The following is a 17,349-nucleotide window of genomic DNA, read 5'->3' on the forward strand; positions in this document are numbered from 1 at the left end:
TAATAAATGCAATTTACAGAAGCACATTAAATATAAGAAGTTCACACTGATACTTAAAAACAGAAGAAATGTTATTGAACACTGTGGGAAACAGTGTATCAACACCATATTCTGAATATCCCTAGTTTAAATTTTTTTAAAAAAGCATTTATCCTTTATTTTCTATATAAAATTCCATGGTATCTAGGTAACCACATAGACCTAGTTGATTAGGCTTCTTTGAAGAAAATTTCAGCTAATAAATGCAGAAGGAATAACAGATTTAGAAAAATTTGTTTCATCTACAACTAACTTCCATTTTATAAGAAACGAGGGACAGAAGAACAAAAGTTACATAATAACACAAGGAAGCCAAGACATGAATATCAACTGTAGATCATTCTATAAGAGAAGTAACCTTGATTCTGTAACAAACAGTGGTATGAAATAATAAGAGGAACCTCATCTAGATGTGAAAAGACATAAGGTACATAATAACCAAACACAGTGTCTGGACCTTGACTCTCATTTGAACAAACTATTGGAAAAGAGTTGTTTTTGAGACAGTGGTAAATATTGTTATGAACTGAGTATTAAATGACGCCAAGGAATTATTGTTAATTTTTGTATGTGTGATAATATATTGTATTTAAGAAAAAAATTTTTTTGAGAAATGGAGGAGTAAAACAAAACAATGTCTGGAATTGCTTCAGCAAAGACAATCAAAAAGAGAAAAAGAAGGAATGTTTCTAAATCTTGAAAACTTTGCATATGGAGATTCATTTTACTATTCTCTCTCCTTCTGTATCTGTTTGCAATTGTTTAATAAGGAAAAATACTACAAAAATTTGGAAAAAACTTGAAGATCAGAGAATATTTAAATTTTCTCTAGGGAATTACCTTCTCTGTCTAGAGCTACTATCCAATACAGTAGCCATGGCCACATGTGCTATTGAGCATTGAGATGTTACTAGTCTGAATTGAGATGTGCCATAAATATGGAATATATGATGGATTTCAAGGACTTTATACAATAAAAAGGAAAGTAAAATATATCATTCATAATTTTAAAATAGTTATTATATGTTGAAGCAACAATATTTTGTATATATTAGGTTAAATAAAATAATATTAAAATTATTTGTATCTGTTTCTTTTACTTTTTTTAATGTAACTACTAGAAAATATAAAATTACATATGTGGCTTGATATAGGTTGAAGAAGGAGAGTGTTCTAGGGAAAGAAATACAAACAGGTTTCTTGGAAGTTTTTGAAAGCTGGGGAAGGACTAGAACCATTGATGGAACTTAGTACGTAATACCAGCACACTGACTTTTTTTCAGTAGTGTCAAGTAAAGTCGGAATGTTTCGTAGCAGAAAGACTTTCAAAACAGGAAATTTGAGCCAGTTTTCAGCTTCCTGCTATATTTGCAGAGCATGAGAAGACAGCATTAAATTGGCAAGGCTACCTAAACAGTATAGTCAACTAGGAATTAAAAGTCCTTTAAACTGGTGGAAACATAGTAAGACAGTCAAAGCATTTAATGCTACAAGAATATCAAATAGATTAAAAACCTCTGGTTGCTGTAGTTACTTAAGTTCTTAAGAAAAATCATTTTTTGTTGAACTGGTTTTATATTGTACTAGTTTGCACATACCAACTCATTTTAGAGATTGACTTTTAGAGAAAATTATACTACTAAGCACTCTTATAGTTCCCCCATGATTTAAAAACAATCTCTACTTTATAATGACTATATAAGCATATTCACATTAAGTGCTCAGTTTTAAAATGAAAACTATCAGAAATATATGTCTTAAAATGAACTATTTAAGGATTTCTTTTTTTGGTAGATTGTCCACTGATGGACTGATAAGCTACTTATACTCATTTGGGGAGGATGCGTCTAAAGCTCCTAACTCCCAATTCTGATGAACCCATTCTCCTCATGAACCCTCACGTGTCTAGATGTCTAATTTCTTCATTGTTTTAACTTCTATTTCCTGGTAAGCTTTACAAGGGAGGGAACTGAAATATGAATAGCATAATAACCACTTGGTATATGGGCAGACTCTAGCCTGGCATGAAGCAGCCGAAATGAACTGGCAAGCATACGCGGCTATATGACTCTACCAGGTCCCAAAGGAGCAGCAGCTTTCAGGTATCCTAGGGAATTGTGCATTATTAACAAGACTAAAATGTTTTTAATAAGCCTGATTTGCCAAGGTAAAAGACTTGTTTTTGCCTTTTGTGTTTGGCAGCATCAGCAGTCAAGGAGGGAGCTGGAAGCTACCCAGATTTGTCAGGGCAAAACTTTCACAGCCTTGGGCAAGATCTAGAACGCAAGCTGAACGGGTGCTTGATTTACACATTTTCCAGTACTAAGTTTCACAACTGCTGTTTAACAAATAATAAATCAATAATGGTAGTGAGGAAAGTTTAGAGGGTCATGTTCAGGATCTAAAAAAATCAATATACATACATGTTCCCTTAAGCTGGTCTAGGGGGTTGAAATATTGATTGGTGTGGGAACTATAGCCTTGCTTGAACATTTCACTGGTTTAATTCAGTCTAGGGTGGTAGAGATTGAAATACATTCAAAATAAATTAAATTCTGCAGTGACAGTAAAATTCAAACATGTTTCAAATCCAATATTCTCCTATCAAAATAATCCTTTTGCTGAAAAATTTGATTAAGAGGAACCTAAATGAGTTATTTAACTTGCTGATTTTGCCAAGTGCAAACAGTGAGGGGCTTACAAAAACGTTTTATCTGATAAATATATCTGGAACTGCAGGTAAGAAATTAGGAAAAGTGCTTCTATAGCTCATATGAATGAGGGGCCAAAGAGAGGAAAAATTCTGTTGAATTACCTCAAATCCCATGTGTAGGGATGGCTTTTTTAACTTAAAGTTGTAAGATATAATTGTATCAAACTTATAATGTTCCTGAATATATTGACCAATGAATATTTTGGTTTTTAACAATATAGTAGCTTTCATGAATGTCAAATGACAGAATTCTGCTTTACTGGATAAGAGCAGAGAACTTTTATTAAAATACACTTTTGTTTCTAATTAAAAAATAAATATTGCCTAATGAAACCTAATCCAAATCAAGTTAAAAGAAATAATAAAACACACACACACATAGGTTTTCAGAGACCCTCATAATAAACATGTCAAGGAAGTTATTATTTATATCCATTGATAAAAGAGACAACAAAGGCTCACACTGCTTCATTGTTTTTAAAAGTCACATGGCTCTGTTTTGTAGAACTAAGATTAGAATCTTGTTTTAGTTTTTTTTTTTTTTTTTTTTTTGCGGTACGCTGGCCTCTCACTGCTGTGGCCTCTCCCGTTGTGGAGCACATGCTCCGGACGCGCAGGCTCAGCGGCCATGGCTCACGGGCCTAGCCGCTCCGTGTCATGTGGGATCTCCCCGGACTGGGGCACGAACCCATGTCCCCTGCATCGGCAGGCGGACTCTCAACCATTGCGCCACCAGGGAAGTCCTAGAATCTTGCTTTATTAACTGCCAGCCTTTTTTCCCCATCTATAAAACATAACATATATGCTTGGGGTTTTCTGGTTGTAGATCATTTTATTTCTATTTTGTAAGAACAGGAGCGAAATAGTTCTGGAAATATGAACACACCTTGACACAAAATAAAACTCATTTCCCTTGTTTTTTATATCAATATACCCAAACAATGATACTACCATATTATGTGTGTGCTTCACAGCTGCTAAGAGACCACACAACCAGGTAAACTGCATGATTCCTGGATTATACATCATGTATTCCCTCCCTCTCCTTAACAGCTAGGCAACGGTTTATGTGCACCAATAATAGCTAAGGTAGCTCTTACGGGCTAGAGGCTAAGGTTAAAATAAAATGCGAAGGATGAAAGAGAACCTGCTAATTTCTTCAGCTTCAATGGAGAATTTTATAGCAATCTATAGAGCCAAAAGAGAAAGAAAGACCTAGCTTATTGTTAATGATCAAATTTCTGGCACACTATACCATTACAGCTGATGTTAATAATGCCTATTATAGTGCCTCTCCTATTGTTGGCCTTCAACTCAACAATTCAACAAGGTTTTAATGCAGCGCTTATTATGTACGAGGTATTGTTTGAGGTATCTGAGATACAACAAAACTGGAAAAAAAGTGACTACGCTCATGGGACTTACATTCCAGTAGAATAAGACAGACAACAAACAACAAATATAATAAATAAATTATATAGTATGTTAGAAAGCAGTAGTGATATGAAAAGAAAATTGTTGGCCTGAGAACTAGAATTATATAAATAGAACTTCTGAAAAGTCAGTTGCCTAAGGTTAACTAAGTTAAAGAACTATGGTTTTACATTTATTTTAATTATATGTAATATACTGAACTAGATACTGGGGATCTGAAGATGGATAAGACAGTCTTTATCTTCAATGTCATTACAATATCATAAGACAGACCAACACAGATGTATAGAGATAATTTTACTACAACATGCAGCATCTTATATTAGCAGTGGAAAAAAGTTAAGAGGGCAATTCTATGTGCAAGAATGGGAAAGAATGGTAGAGAATGCCAATGACATGGAAGAAGGTTGGAGTTGTTGGGGGAAGCATTTCATTAATTTTGTTATTAATATTTGAATGGTTATCTATATTATCTATTATTGCAAGAGTAATGCATTTTTAGCAGAAAAGCTAGCTAGGAAAATTTATACTGCAAAAGATGGCTTAATTTTTTTTTAACATAGTTGGCTTGATTTTAACAGTGAACTAATATACTCACAAATTGTAAACTCCCTAAGGACAAGATTTGGTCTAAATTTTTCACACATTTTATACATACTTTATTGTATAGCAAATATTTATTGACTTGAATGTTAGAACAGGTAACCTAACAGAACTTCAAGATTTATACCATTTTTTTACCAAAGTTATATTTTCAAATACTATGTTATATTCCTAAGATTCTTATTTTTGCATTAGAACATGTTGTATCTTGTACAGGTTGTTTCATGTTAAATCTTAACTTACTTTGATTTTTCACACAGGTAATATAATCTATCTCTGCTGATCTTACACTATAGAGATAGGTGACTTTGAGACTGGAGCAAAATCTCTTTATCACAGTTGGTAATTACATAATTTTTGACTCAGATAAACATCTAAAATTATTCTAATACCTTAATTTGCAGCTTCGCTTCTTGCAGTCGACCTTTCCATGAGGCCACAAATTTAAGGCTATCCACAGAGCAGACCACAGCCCTGTGAAAATAAAGCATCAAATGTCAGAAAGAGATAATTTTCAGGAATTAAAATATCAATAGCTATAGAAGATATACACATTCCTATTTATTTAAAATTGAAATATTTATAATGTACAAGTAATCAGATATCTTAGGCTATGCACAATACCTTAGATTTCACACTAAGTTTTTAAAGTTAACTTGTTATGTCAGTCTCCTCTTCAAGGTTGTGTAGGTATCTTGAGGATAGGGTCTTTTATTTTTACATCCTTCATTTTGACCATCATCCTCAAATGCAGGCACATAATGGGGGTTCAATGGGGGTTCAATAAATGTTTACCAGCTGAACTGAAATATGATATTTATAATATGCTCCTGAGGTACTATCAATTGAATATCCCCCAAAGCACTAAAAAGAAACTAAATTTTTTTCAGTATGTTTTTGGAAGTGTCTCTTTCATTGCATTCTAACTTCTTAAAAATGATAGAGTATATATGATATGATATTCCAAATTTGTTTTTAAAAAGAGTTTGAACTTAACCATCAAATACTGTTTCCCACCAAGAAGCCTAGTCAGCATTGTCTAACAGAATTTTCTACAGAGATAAATATATTTTCATTCAGTCCAAAATGGCAGCCACTACCCAAATGTGGCTATTGAGAACTTTAAATGTGGCTAGTGTATTGAGAAATTACATTTTTAATTTTATTTAACTTGTTTGGGGGGTGCTATTAAAGAATTTTAATAGCAGGTGGTGTTAGCAGTCCTTTTCTTCCTGATACAGACCAGGGTTTTTCCATCTGACTTTATAGTAGGACCACTTGGATTTGTGTGGTGTAAGCAGGATGGAAAGAGGGGAGAAGGTTCAAGGGGGAAATACGCTTTTACATAAATCACATGTGAAGGGAGTTTTGAAGTCATTATTGCTATTACTTCACGATGATGGGATTGCTTGTTTCTTTTGATATTACGTTGCATGAGTTGTTTGTATATTTTGGTTATTAACTCCTTGTCAGCTGCATTATTTGCAAATATTTTCTCCCATTCCTTAGGCTGTATTTTCATTTTGCTGATGGTTTCCTTTGTTGTGCAAAGCTTTTAAGTTTTCTTAGGTCCAATTTGTTTATTTTTACTTTTATTTCTTTTGCCTTAGGAGACAGATCCAAAAACTATTGCTATGATTTATGTCAAAGAGTGTTCTGCCTATGTTCTCTTCTAGGAGTTTTATGGTTTCATGTCTAACATTTAGAAGTTTAATCCATTTTGGGTTTATTTTGAATATGGTGTGAGGTAATGTTCTAATCTCATTGTTTTACATGTAGATGTCCAGATTTCCCAATGTCACTTATTGAACAGACGGTCTTTTCTCCACTGTATATTCTTGCCTCCTTTGTTGTGTATTAATTGATCACAGGTGTGGGGGTTTATTTCTGGGCTCTCTAATCTGTTCCATTGATCTATGTGTCTGTTTTTGTGCCAGTAGCATGCTGTTTTGATTACTGTAGGTTTGCAGAATAGTATGAAGTCTAGAAGGATGATATCTCCAGCTTTGTTCTTTTTTATCAAGATTGCTTTGGCAGGGACTTCCCTGGCAGTCCAGTGGTTAAGACTCTGTAGGGGGGAATAGGTTCAATCCTGGTCAGGGAAGTAAGATCCTGCATACCGAGTGGCATACCCAAAAAAAAAAAAAAAAGATTTCTTTGGCAATTTGGAGTCTTTTGTGGTTCCATTTCAATTTTAGGATCACTTGTTCTAGTTCCATGAAAAGTGTCATGAGTATTTTGATAGGGACTGCATTAAATTTGTAGATTGTTTTTGGTAGTATATTCATTTTAACAAAATCATAAGAACAACAAATATCTTTCCATTGTTTGGAATCTTCTTCAGTTTCCTTCATCAATGTTTTATGCTTTTCAGATCATAGGTCTTTCACCTCCTTGGTTAACTTTATTCCTAGGTATTCTTTTTGATGTGACTTTAAACATTTTTTTTTGACTTTTTCTTTTTGATAGCTCATTATTATTGTATAGAAACATAATAGATTTCTGTATATTAATCTTGTATCCTGCAACTTTGCTGAATTCATTTATTAGTTTTAATAGTTTTTGGATGGAGACTTGAGGGTTTTCTATATATACAGTATCATGTCATCTGCAAATAGTGAAAGTTTTAACTCTTCCCTTCTAATATGGATGCCTTTTATTTCTTTCTTGTCTGATTACTGTGGCTAGGACTTCAAATAATATGTTAAATAGAAGTAGTGAGAGTGGGCATCCTTGTCTTGTTCCTGAATTTAGAAGAAGGCTTTCATTGTTTCACCACTGAGTATGATGCTGGCTATAGGTCTGTCATAAATGACCTTTACTATGTTGAGGTATGTTCTCTCTATATCCACTTTGATGAGAGTTTTTATCACGAACAGATGTTGAATTTTGTTAAATGCTTTTTCTGCATCTATTGAGATGATAATTTGATTTGTGCCTTTTCTTGTGGTAATGTGGTGTATCACATTAATTGATTTGCAAATGTTGAGCCATCCTTGCGACTCTGTAATAAATCCCATTTTTTCATGGTGTATGAGCCTTTTTATATATTGTTAGATTTGGTTTGCTAATATTTTGTTAAGGATTTTTACATCCTATATTCATCAATTGGCCTGTAATTTTCTTTCTTGTAGTAGTCTTTGGCTGCTTTTGGTTATCAGAGAAATGGTGGCCTTGTAGAATGAATTTGGGAATGTTCTATCCTCTTGAATTTGGGGAATAGATTTAGAGGACAGGTATTAGTTCTTCTTTATATGTTTGGTAGAATTCCCCTGTGAAGCCACCTAGTCCTGGACTTTTGCTGGCTGGGAGTATTTTTATTACAAATTTAATTTCACTACTAGTGACTGGTCTATTGAAATCATCTGTTTCTTCTTAAGTCAGTCTTGGCAGGCTGTATACTTCTAGAAATTCATCCATTTCTTCTAGGTTGTCCAATTTGTTGGCATATAACTGTTGGTAGTATTCTCCTGTGATTTTTTTTTTTTTAATCTCTGTGGTATTGGTTGTTATTTCTCCTCTTTCATTTCTTATTTTTTTGGGTCTTCTCTTTTGTTCTTGGTGAGCGTGGATAAAGGCTTATCAATTTTGTTTATCTTTTTAGAAACCCAGCTCTTGGTTTCATTAATCATTTCTATTGTTTTCTTCTTATGTCTATTTTACTTATTTCCCCTCTGATCTCTATTATTTCCTTTCCTCTGCTGATTTTGGGCTTTGCTAATTCTTCTTTTTCTAATTCTTTTAGGTGGTATGTTAGGTTGTTTATTTGAGGTTTTTTTTTTTTTTTTTTTTTGCGGTATGCGGGCCTCTCACTGTTGTGGCCTCTCCCGTTGCGGAGCACAGGCTCTGGAAGCACAGGCTCAGCGGCCATGGCTCACGGGCCCAGCCGCTCTGCGGCATGTGGGATCTTCCCGGACCAGGGCACGAACTCGTGCCCCCTGCATCGGCAGGCAGACTCTCAACCACTGCGCCACCAGGGAAGCCCGAGATTTTTCTTGTTTCTTGAGGAAGGCCTGTATCAGTATCAACTCTTAGAACTGCTTTTGATGCATCCCATAGATTTTCGAGTGTTTTGTTTCCATTTTCATTTGTCTCAAGGTATTTTCCTCTTTGATTTCCTCATTGACCTATTGGTTTTTTAGTAGCATGTTGTTTAGTCTCTATATGTTTGTTCTTTTCCCATTTTTCTTTCTGAAGTTGATTTCTAGCTTCCTACCATTGTGGTCAGAAAAAAGATGCCTGATATAATTTCTATCCTCTTAAATTACTGATGCTTGTTTTGTGATCTAGTATGTGAGCTCTCATGAAGAATATCCCATATGCTCTTGAAAAGAATGTGTATTCTCCTGTTTTTGGATATAATGTCCTGTAGGTATCAATTATGTGCAAATGTTCTATTGTGTCATTTAAGACCTCTGTTGTCTTTTTGATTTTCTTTCTGGATGATCTGTCCATTGATGTCAGTTGGGTATTAAAGTCCCCTACTATTATTGTATTATTGTCAAGTTATCCCGTCATATCTGTTAGTATTTGCTTCATATATTTAGGTGCTCCTGTATTGGGTGCATATACGTTAACGAGTGTAAAATCCTCTTCTTGTATTGATCCTTTTATCATTATATAATGCCCTTCTTTGTCTTTTGTTATAGCCTTTGTTTTAACATCTATTTTGTCTGACATCAGTTTTGCTACCCCCACTTTCTTGTTGCTTCTGTTTGCATGAAATATCTTTTTTGCACCTGTTCGCTTTCAGTCTGTGTGTATCTTTAGCCCTTAAGTGAGTCTCTTACAGGCAGCATATTGAAGGGTCTTGTTCTTGTATCCAATAAGCCACTTAATTAGAGCATTAGTCCATTGACATTTAAAGTAATTATTAATAGATATGTATGTATTGCCATTTTATTACTTGTTTTCTGGCTGCTTTTGTAGCTTTTTCTGTTCACATCTTTGTTTCTTCTCTAGTGGTTAGACAATTTTCTTTAGTACTATGCTTGTGTTCCTTTCTTTTTAGTTTTTGTGTATGTATTGTAGGTTTTTGATTTGTGGCTACCCTAGGTTCATGTGTGTTGACCCATAATTATATCTACTTGATTTAAACTGACAGTCATTTAAGTTCAAACCATTTTAAAAGGTATACATTTTTACTACCCTCCCTGACATTTTTGTTTTTTGTGTCATATTTTACATCTTCATGTTTATCCCTTAGCTGTTTGTCGTAGTTATAGTTGCTTTTACACTTTTTGTCTTTTAATCTATGTACTGACTTATTTAAGTGATCTTCAACATTTACTATATATTTATCTTTCCTACTGGGATTTTCCATTTCCTATAGATTCTTACTTATTTTCCATTTAGAGTTCCTTCAACAGTTCTTTTAGGGTAGGTTTAGTATTGATGAATTCTTTTAGTTTTTGCTTGTCTGAGAAATTCTTTATCTCTTTTTCTATTCTAAATGATAATTTTATTGCGTAGGGTATCCTAGCTTGCAGGTGTTTCCTTTTCAGGATTTTAAATATATCCTTTCTGGCCTGCAATGTTTCTTCAGAGAAATCAGTTGATAGCCTTACGGGGATTCCCTTGTGTATGGCTCTCTATTTTTTTCTTGCTGCCTTTAGAATTCTCTATTTTTAAATTTTTTCATTTTAATTATGATATATCTTGGTGTGTGTCTGTTTGGGTTCATCTTGTTTGAGACCCTCTGTACTTCCTGTACCTAGATATCTATTTCCTTCTTCAGGTTTCTGAAGTTTTCAGACACAATTTCCTCAAATACATTTTCACTCTCCTTCTCTCTCTCTCCTTTTTCTGGAACCACTAAAATGCGAAAGTTGGGACACTTAATGTTATCAGACATGTTTCTTAGATTGCTTTTAAAAAAAATTTTTTTTTTTCTCCTGGTGCTCTGATTGGATGGTTTCCATTATTCTGTCTTCCAGATCACTTATGCATTCTTCTATATCACTTAGTCTGCTATTCATTCCTTCTAATGTGTTATTTCAGCTATTAAATTATTTATTTTTGACTGGATCTTTATATTTTCTAGATCCTTGAGAACATGTTCATTTTTTAGATCAATTCTTTTTCCTAATTCAAGTAACATTTTCACTACCAATGTGTCTAACTCTTTATCTGGTAAATTGTTTATTTCTCTTTCATTATTTATTTTTTCTCTTGATCTTTCAATTGAGAGTAGTTCCTCTGCCTTTTCATTATTTTAGACTTAACTTTCTCTGCCTCTATGAATTTAGGTGAAACAGTTACCTATTTCATCTTAAAGGGGTGTTCTTATGTTTGAGTGTCTCTATGCTGACTACACATGTTCAATGCCCTTGGTGGGAGGGCTGGATTTGATGTGGATGCCAGTCATGTCTTTCCTCAGAGTGTGCTGGCAGCTATCGCCTTGGTAAGTGGTGGGGCTGGAGACAGAGCTGGCCTGGGGTGTGAGGCAAGGCTTCTTCTCTGGTCAGTAACCATCACTGCCCTCCCAGGGTTGGGGTCTGATCCCATGTTGCTGCAGAAGAAGACCTGTGTGTCAGGCTCGAACTGGCTCCATTTCCTTTAAGTGTGGGTTTTCCCCACTCCCCACACCAGGAATTTTGTCCCAGGAGGGGAGTGCTGAATCAAGTGAGGCTCATGTGCATACAGCAGTCCAATGTGTTGTCTGTGCAGGCATCTGTGGTTCTGCTCAGCCACAGACCGTGGTTGAGTCTTTTCCCTGGTCACAGCTGCCCCAGATCAAGGGCTGTGCTGTGGCATGGACTAAGTGGGGCCCAACCATTTGCTTAGCTTGAGCTGAGGCACAAGATGAGGTGGTTGGAGGAAAACAGGCAGCCACTAGAGCAGACCTCTCTTCCCTGCCGTGGGGGCAAGACCTCTTTGTCTCTCACAACTGATCACTATCTCCAACCTCCTCTGTGCCCCAAAGGGGAGGCAGGGCCTCTGTGGTTTCTCTGTGTATACTGGGGCAAGGTGGTGGGTTGAGCTGTGGTGTACAGCGGCTGCCCTCTGGACTGCTTCTAGGGCACCACTTGAGTAAGTGCCAACAATGGCCACCACAGCCCACCCAGGGTCCACCCTGGGACTAAATCACCTCTGCATCCCAAAGTCAAGTCTTTTCCCTGGTCCTGGCCACCCCAGATCCAGTGCCATACTGTGGCATGGACTAAGAGGGGCCAGAGCTTTTGCTTAGCTCAGTCTGGGGTGTATGAGGAGGCAGTCACGGGAAACTCAGCAGCTATTAGAGCAGACCTCTCTCCACCTTGCCCCAGAGGCTAGCCAGTGCACACACACTCCTCTTGAATGGAGCCCAGGATCCTCCCAGCCCTTCTATCTGTCACACTGTCACAGTGTTCCTCCAACCAGTGAGGGGGCTTATTTCCTCCATGTAGGACCCCAGGACTGGGATGCCTAGTCTGTGGCTTGACCCACTCACTCCCCAGGGCTAGGGTCTGACCATATAATCACCCTTTTCCTCTGAGTCCCCTCTCTGGGGCACAGCTCCTAATTTGATTGCTTTTCTTCCCTTCCTACCTGATTACATGTGTATTCTTCTTACAGCCTCGGTTTTAAAGGAGTCCTTCTACCAGTTCCAGTTAGTTTTCACTGAGAAATGCTCCTCCTGTAGATGTGTTTCGGATTTGTTCAGGGGAGAAGATGAGGGTCACATCCTCTTATGCAACCATCTAGTCTCCTTAATCCATTTTAACTTTAAATCATTTAATTTTTTTTTTACATCTTTATTGGAGTACAATTGCATTACAACGTTGTGTTAGTTGCTGCTGTATAACAAAGTGAATCAGCTATATGTATACATATATCCCCATATCCCCTACCTCTTGCATCTCCCTCCCACCCTCCCTATCCCACCCCTCTAGGTGGTCACAAAGCAGGGAGCTGATCTCCCTGTGCTATGAGGCTGCTTCCCACTAGCTATTTTAAATTTGGTAGTGTATATATGTCCATGCCACTCTTTCACTTCATCCCAGCTTACCCTTCCCCATCCCTCTGTCCTCAAGTCCATTCTCTATGTCTGTGACTTTATTTTAGTTGTGCCCCTAGGTTCTTCAGAACTATTTTTTTTAGATTCCATATATATGCCTTAGCATATGGTATTTGTTTTTCTCTTTCTGACTTACTTCATTCTGTATGACAGTCTCTAGGTCCATCCACCTTACTACAAACAACTCAATTTCGTTTTTTTTTATGGCTGAGTAATATTCCCTTGTAATATGTGCCACATCTTCTTTATCCATTCATCTGTCAATGGACACTTAGGTTGCTTCCATGTTCTGGCTATTGTAAATACAGCTGCAATGAACAGTGTGGTACATGACTCTTTTTGAATTATGGTTTCCCCAGGGTATATGCCCAGTAGTGGGATTGCTGGGTTGTATGGTAGTTCTATTTTTAGTTTTCAAGGAACCTCCATACGGTTCTCCATAGTGGCTGCATCAATTTACATTCCCATCAACAGTGCAAGAGGGTTCCCTTTTCTCCACACCCTCTCCAGCATTTATTGTTTGTAGATTTTTGATGATGGCCATTCTGACTGCTGTGAGGCAATACCTCACTTTAGTTTTGATTTGCATTTCCCTAATGATTAGTGATGTTGAGCATCCTTACATGTGTCTGTTGGCAATCTGTATATCTTCTCTGGAGAAATGTCTATTTAGGTCTTCTGCCCATTTTTGGATTGGGTTTTTCTTTTGATATTGAGCTGCATGAGTTGTATATTTGGAGATTGATCCTTTGTTAGTTGCTATGTTTGCAAATAGTTTCTCTCATTTTGAGGGTTGGCTTTTCGTCTTGTTTATGGTTTCCTCTACTGTGCAAAAGCTTTGAAGTTTCATTAGGTCCCATTTGTTTATTTTTGTTTTTATTTCCACTTCTCTAGGAGGTGGGTCAAAAAGGATCTTGCTGTGATTTATGTCATAAAGTGCTCTGCCTATGTTTTCCTCTAAGAGTTTTATCGTGTCTGGCCTTACATTTAGGTCTTTAATCCATCTGAGTTTATTTTTGTGTATGGTGTTAGGGAGTGTTCTAATTTCATTTTTCACATGTGGCTGTCCAGTTTTCCCAGCACCACTTATTGAAGAGAGTGTCATTGCTCCGTCGTATATTCTTGCCTCCTTTATCAAAGATAAGGTGACCATATGAGTGGGTTTATCTCTGGGCTTTCTATCTGTTCCATTGATCTACATGTCTGTTTTTGTGCCAGTACCATACTGTCTTGATTACTGTAGCTTTTGTAGTATAGTCTGAGGTCAGGGAGCCTGATTCCTCCAGCTCTGTTTTGCTTTCTCAAGATTGCTTTGGCTATTCAGGGTCTTTTATGTTTCCATACTAATTGTGAATTTTTTTGTTCTAGTTCTGTGAAAAATGCCAGTGGTAGGTTGATAGGGATTGCATTGAATCTGTAGATTGCTTTGGGTAGTATAGTCATTTTCACAATGTTGATTCTTCCAGTCCAAGTATATGGTATATCTCTCCATCTGTTTGTATCATCTTTAATTTCTTTCATCAGTGTCTTATAGTTTTCTGCATATAGGTCTTTTGTCTCCTTAGGTAGGTTTATTCCTAGGTATTTTATTCTTTTTGTTGCAGTGGTAAATGGGAGTGTTTCCTTAATTTCTCTTTCAGATTTTTCATCATTAGTGTATAGGAATGCAACAGATTCCTGTGCATTAATTTTGTTTCCTGCTACTTTACCAAATTCATTGATTAGCTGTAGTAGTTTTCTGGTAGCATCTTTAGGATTCTCTGTGTATAGTAAGTATCACGTCATCTGTAAACAGTGATAGAAACGATAGCAAAGATCAATAAAACTAAAAGCTGGTTCTTTAAGAAGATAAATAAAATTGATAAACCATTAGCCAGACTCTTCAAGAAAAAAAGGGAGAAGATTCAAATCAATAGAATTAGAAATGAAAAAGAAGTAACAACTGACACTGCGGAAATACAAAGGATCATGAGAGATTATTACAAGCAATTATATACTAGTAAAATGGACAACTGGAAGAAATGGACAAATTCTTCGAAAAGTACAACCTTCTGAGGCTGAACCAGGAGGAAATAGAAAATATAAATGGACCAATCACAAGCACTGAAATTGAAACTGTGTTAAAAATCTTCCAACAAACTGTGATTAATCTTCCAACAAAGAAAAGACCACAGGACCAGATGGCTTTACAGGTGAATACTATCCTTCTCAAACTCTTCCAAAATATAGCAAAGAGAGGAACACTCCTAATCTCATTCTATGAGGCCCTGATACCAAAACCAGACAAAGATGTCACAAAAAAAGAAAACTACAGGCCAATAACACTGGTAAACATAGATGCAAAAATATCCACCAAAATACTAGCAAACAGAATCCAGCAGCACATTAAAAGGATCATACACCATGATCAAGTGGGGTTTATCCCAGGAATGCAAGGATTCTTCAATATACGCAAATCAATCAATGTGATACACCATATTAACAAATTGAAGGAGAAAAACCATACGATCATCTAAACAGATGCAGAAAAAGCTTTTGACAAAATTCAACACCAATTTATGATAAAGTCTCTCCAGAAAGTAGGCAGAGGGAACTTACCTCAACATAATACAGGCCACATATGACAAACCCTCAGCCAACATCATTCTGAATGGTGAAAAACTGAAACCATATCCACTAATATCAGGAATAAATCATTTAAATTTAAATAGCATCATTTGACTTCTGCCTACCATATTGGACACAATAGGTCTAGATAAATAAATGACCAAAATTTTAAAAATTATGTTTTGCCTTTTTCAATTCTAATATAAAACACATCATAATTGAAAGCAGTGTTCTCTAAACTAGAAGTTTACTGTTATTAAACGTCAAGTATTAAGAAATAACACAACTGTCTGGATTCAACAATAAATTTATTTCTTGACAATCAAGGGAATGTGATCAGAAGTGAACAAATCAAAGTATAATTACCCTCTCAGACAAATAAGTATTTCATTCTATTTACCTTGCAGTTTCCTGGCGAAGCGCATTGAGAAATGTGTCTGGGTGGAAGAGTTCTGATAGGTCAAGTGTATCGGCGAGAAGAGTCTGGTTTTCAGCTCTCTCTACCCAGTTCTAGGAGGAGGGAGATACACGAACACACATTTAAAAACTTTGCAAACTTGAAAGATAAAGATTGGATACAGATATGGTGAAATAGTTCCCACTAAAAACCAAACCAAACCAAAAAATACCCTCTCTTGGTCCTTCTTCTCACCAGCTATTATCCTATTGATATTTATCTGTGCCACTTCATAACAAAAAAAATTGTCTAATTTCATCTATAGTATTTGACCTTTTTAAAACACTTTGACCTTCTTAAAACACTTTCTTCTCTTGGCTTCTCAATCACTACAGTCTCCTGGTATTTCTTCTGTCTTCCTGACTATAACTTCTTGGCGTCCATCATTGACTCCTCCTCCTTTCCTGGAATTCCCAATATTGGGGTGTACTCAGGACCATTACTTGGTCAATCCTATAGTTTTAAAGACCAGTATGCTTATGATTCCCAACATTATATCTGCTACTCCTTCCTACCTGTTTCCTGTCACTTACTTTTCTGACATTTCCACCATGATGTTTAACAGTTATCTAAACATGTTCAAATCAGAATTCTAAACTTGCAAGACCACCTTCCTCTTCCCTAGGAAATCTTCTTTATCACCAGAATCCTTCAGCTCAGTGAGAAATTCAGTTGATTGCTCAGGCCAAAACCTTGAAATTATTTTTTACATCTCTCCCATGTCCCACAGCCAAATTCACAGGTCTGATATAAAAATCTTAGCACTTCTTCATTTCCACATCCACCACCCTAATCCATAACACCACCATATTATCACTTGGATTACTGCAATAACCTCTTAACTAGTTAGCCTGTTCCCTGCCTACGTCTGTTTTTCCCTCAGATATGTTCATGATTTGCTTTCTTACTTCATTCAAGTCTCTGTTTAAATATCACCTCCTAAGTGGCCTTACCGGATCACTCATGCTGAAGTGTCACCCTTTTCAACCCATTAACTTTCTAATTCCTTTAATCTACATCAATTTTCTCTACAGCATACTGATATTTATTAGATATAAAGTTCAGTTTGGCTTCAATATTTCATCAAGATCTACTATTTGCCTTCACCTTCTGGTAGGCCCAATAAATAGATGCTTACTTTAAAAATGTCCTGACATTCCCAGAAATGAATAATATAAATATGTGTATAAGCACAGATGTTACTACCCTATCTAATAAGTGTAACAATGTTACAAATGCCAACAAGGTATGACATTTAGATTTATTTAAAATATTAGATTATTTACTATCACATATAAATGGGCATTTTACATGCCACTTGGAGTGAAAATAACTCCCTATGTGCGCTATAGGTTGAAATTCTCTTGCTCTAAACTATAAATGAGAGTTTATTATTGCAAGAGTAAAGTTTTAAAAATAATCGTGAAAACTGTTAATTTTATATAAGAAAATGAAGAACTCTAGAGTTCAATAAATAGAGAAATTGATAATTATTAC

The 17,349-nt window shown here is 36.0% G+C and overlaps 1 protein-coding gene and 1 long non-coding RNA gene across 2 annotated transcripts in view; one reads left to right on the forward strand and one right to left on the reverse strand.

The window, feature by feature from the left end:
• Nucleotides 1–17,349, reverse strand: part of DYNC2H1 (dynein cytoplasmic 2 heavy chain 1) — a 364,114-nt gene that overhangs the window by 18,403 nt on the left and 328,362 nt on the right. The window contains exons 86-87 of the mRNA XM_029208148.1: nt 15,796–15,905; nt 5,182–5,263 (exon numbers count right to left, since the gene is read on the reverse strand). Of these exons, the coding sequence (XP_029063981.1) occupies nt 5,182–5,263; nt 15,796–15,905 (192 nt within the window). The remainder of the gene's footprint in view (nt 1–5,181; nt 5,264–15,795; nt 15,906–17,349) is intronic.
• The window catches only part of LOC114886953, a 48,168-nt gene continuing 32,726 nt past the window's right edge, over nt 1,908–17,349 (forward strand). Inside the window, exon 1 of the long non-coding RNA XR_003791463.1 lies at nt 1,908–2,141. This is a non-coding gene — a long non-coding RNA (uncharacterized LOC114886953). The remainder of the gene's footprint in view (nt 2,142–17,349) is intronic.

Source organism: Monodon monoceros, unplaced genomic scaffold, assembly GCF_005190385.1.
Source record: "Monodon monoceros isolate NGI ecotype Baffin Bay Population unplaced genomic scaffold, NGI_Narwhal_1 Super_Scaffold_7, whole genome shotgun sequence".
NCBI lineage: Eukaryota > Metazoa > Chordata > Mammalia > Artiodactyla > Monodontidae > Monodon > Monodon monoceros.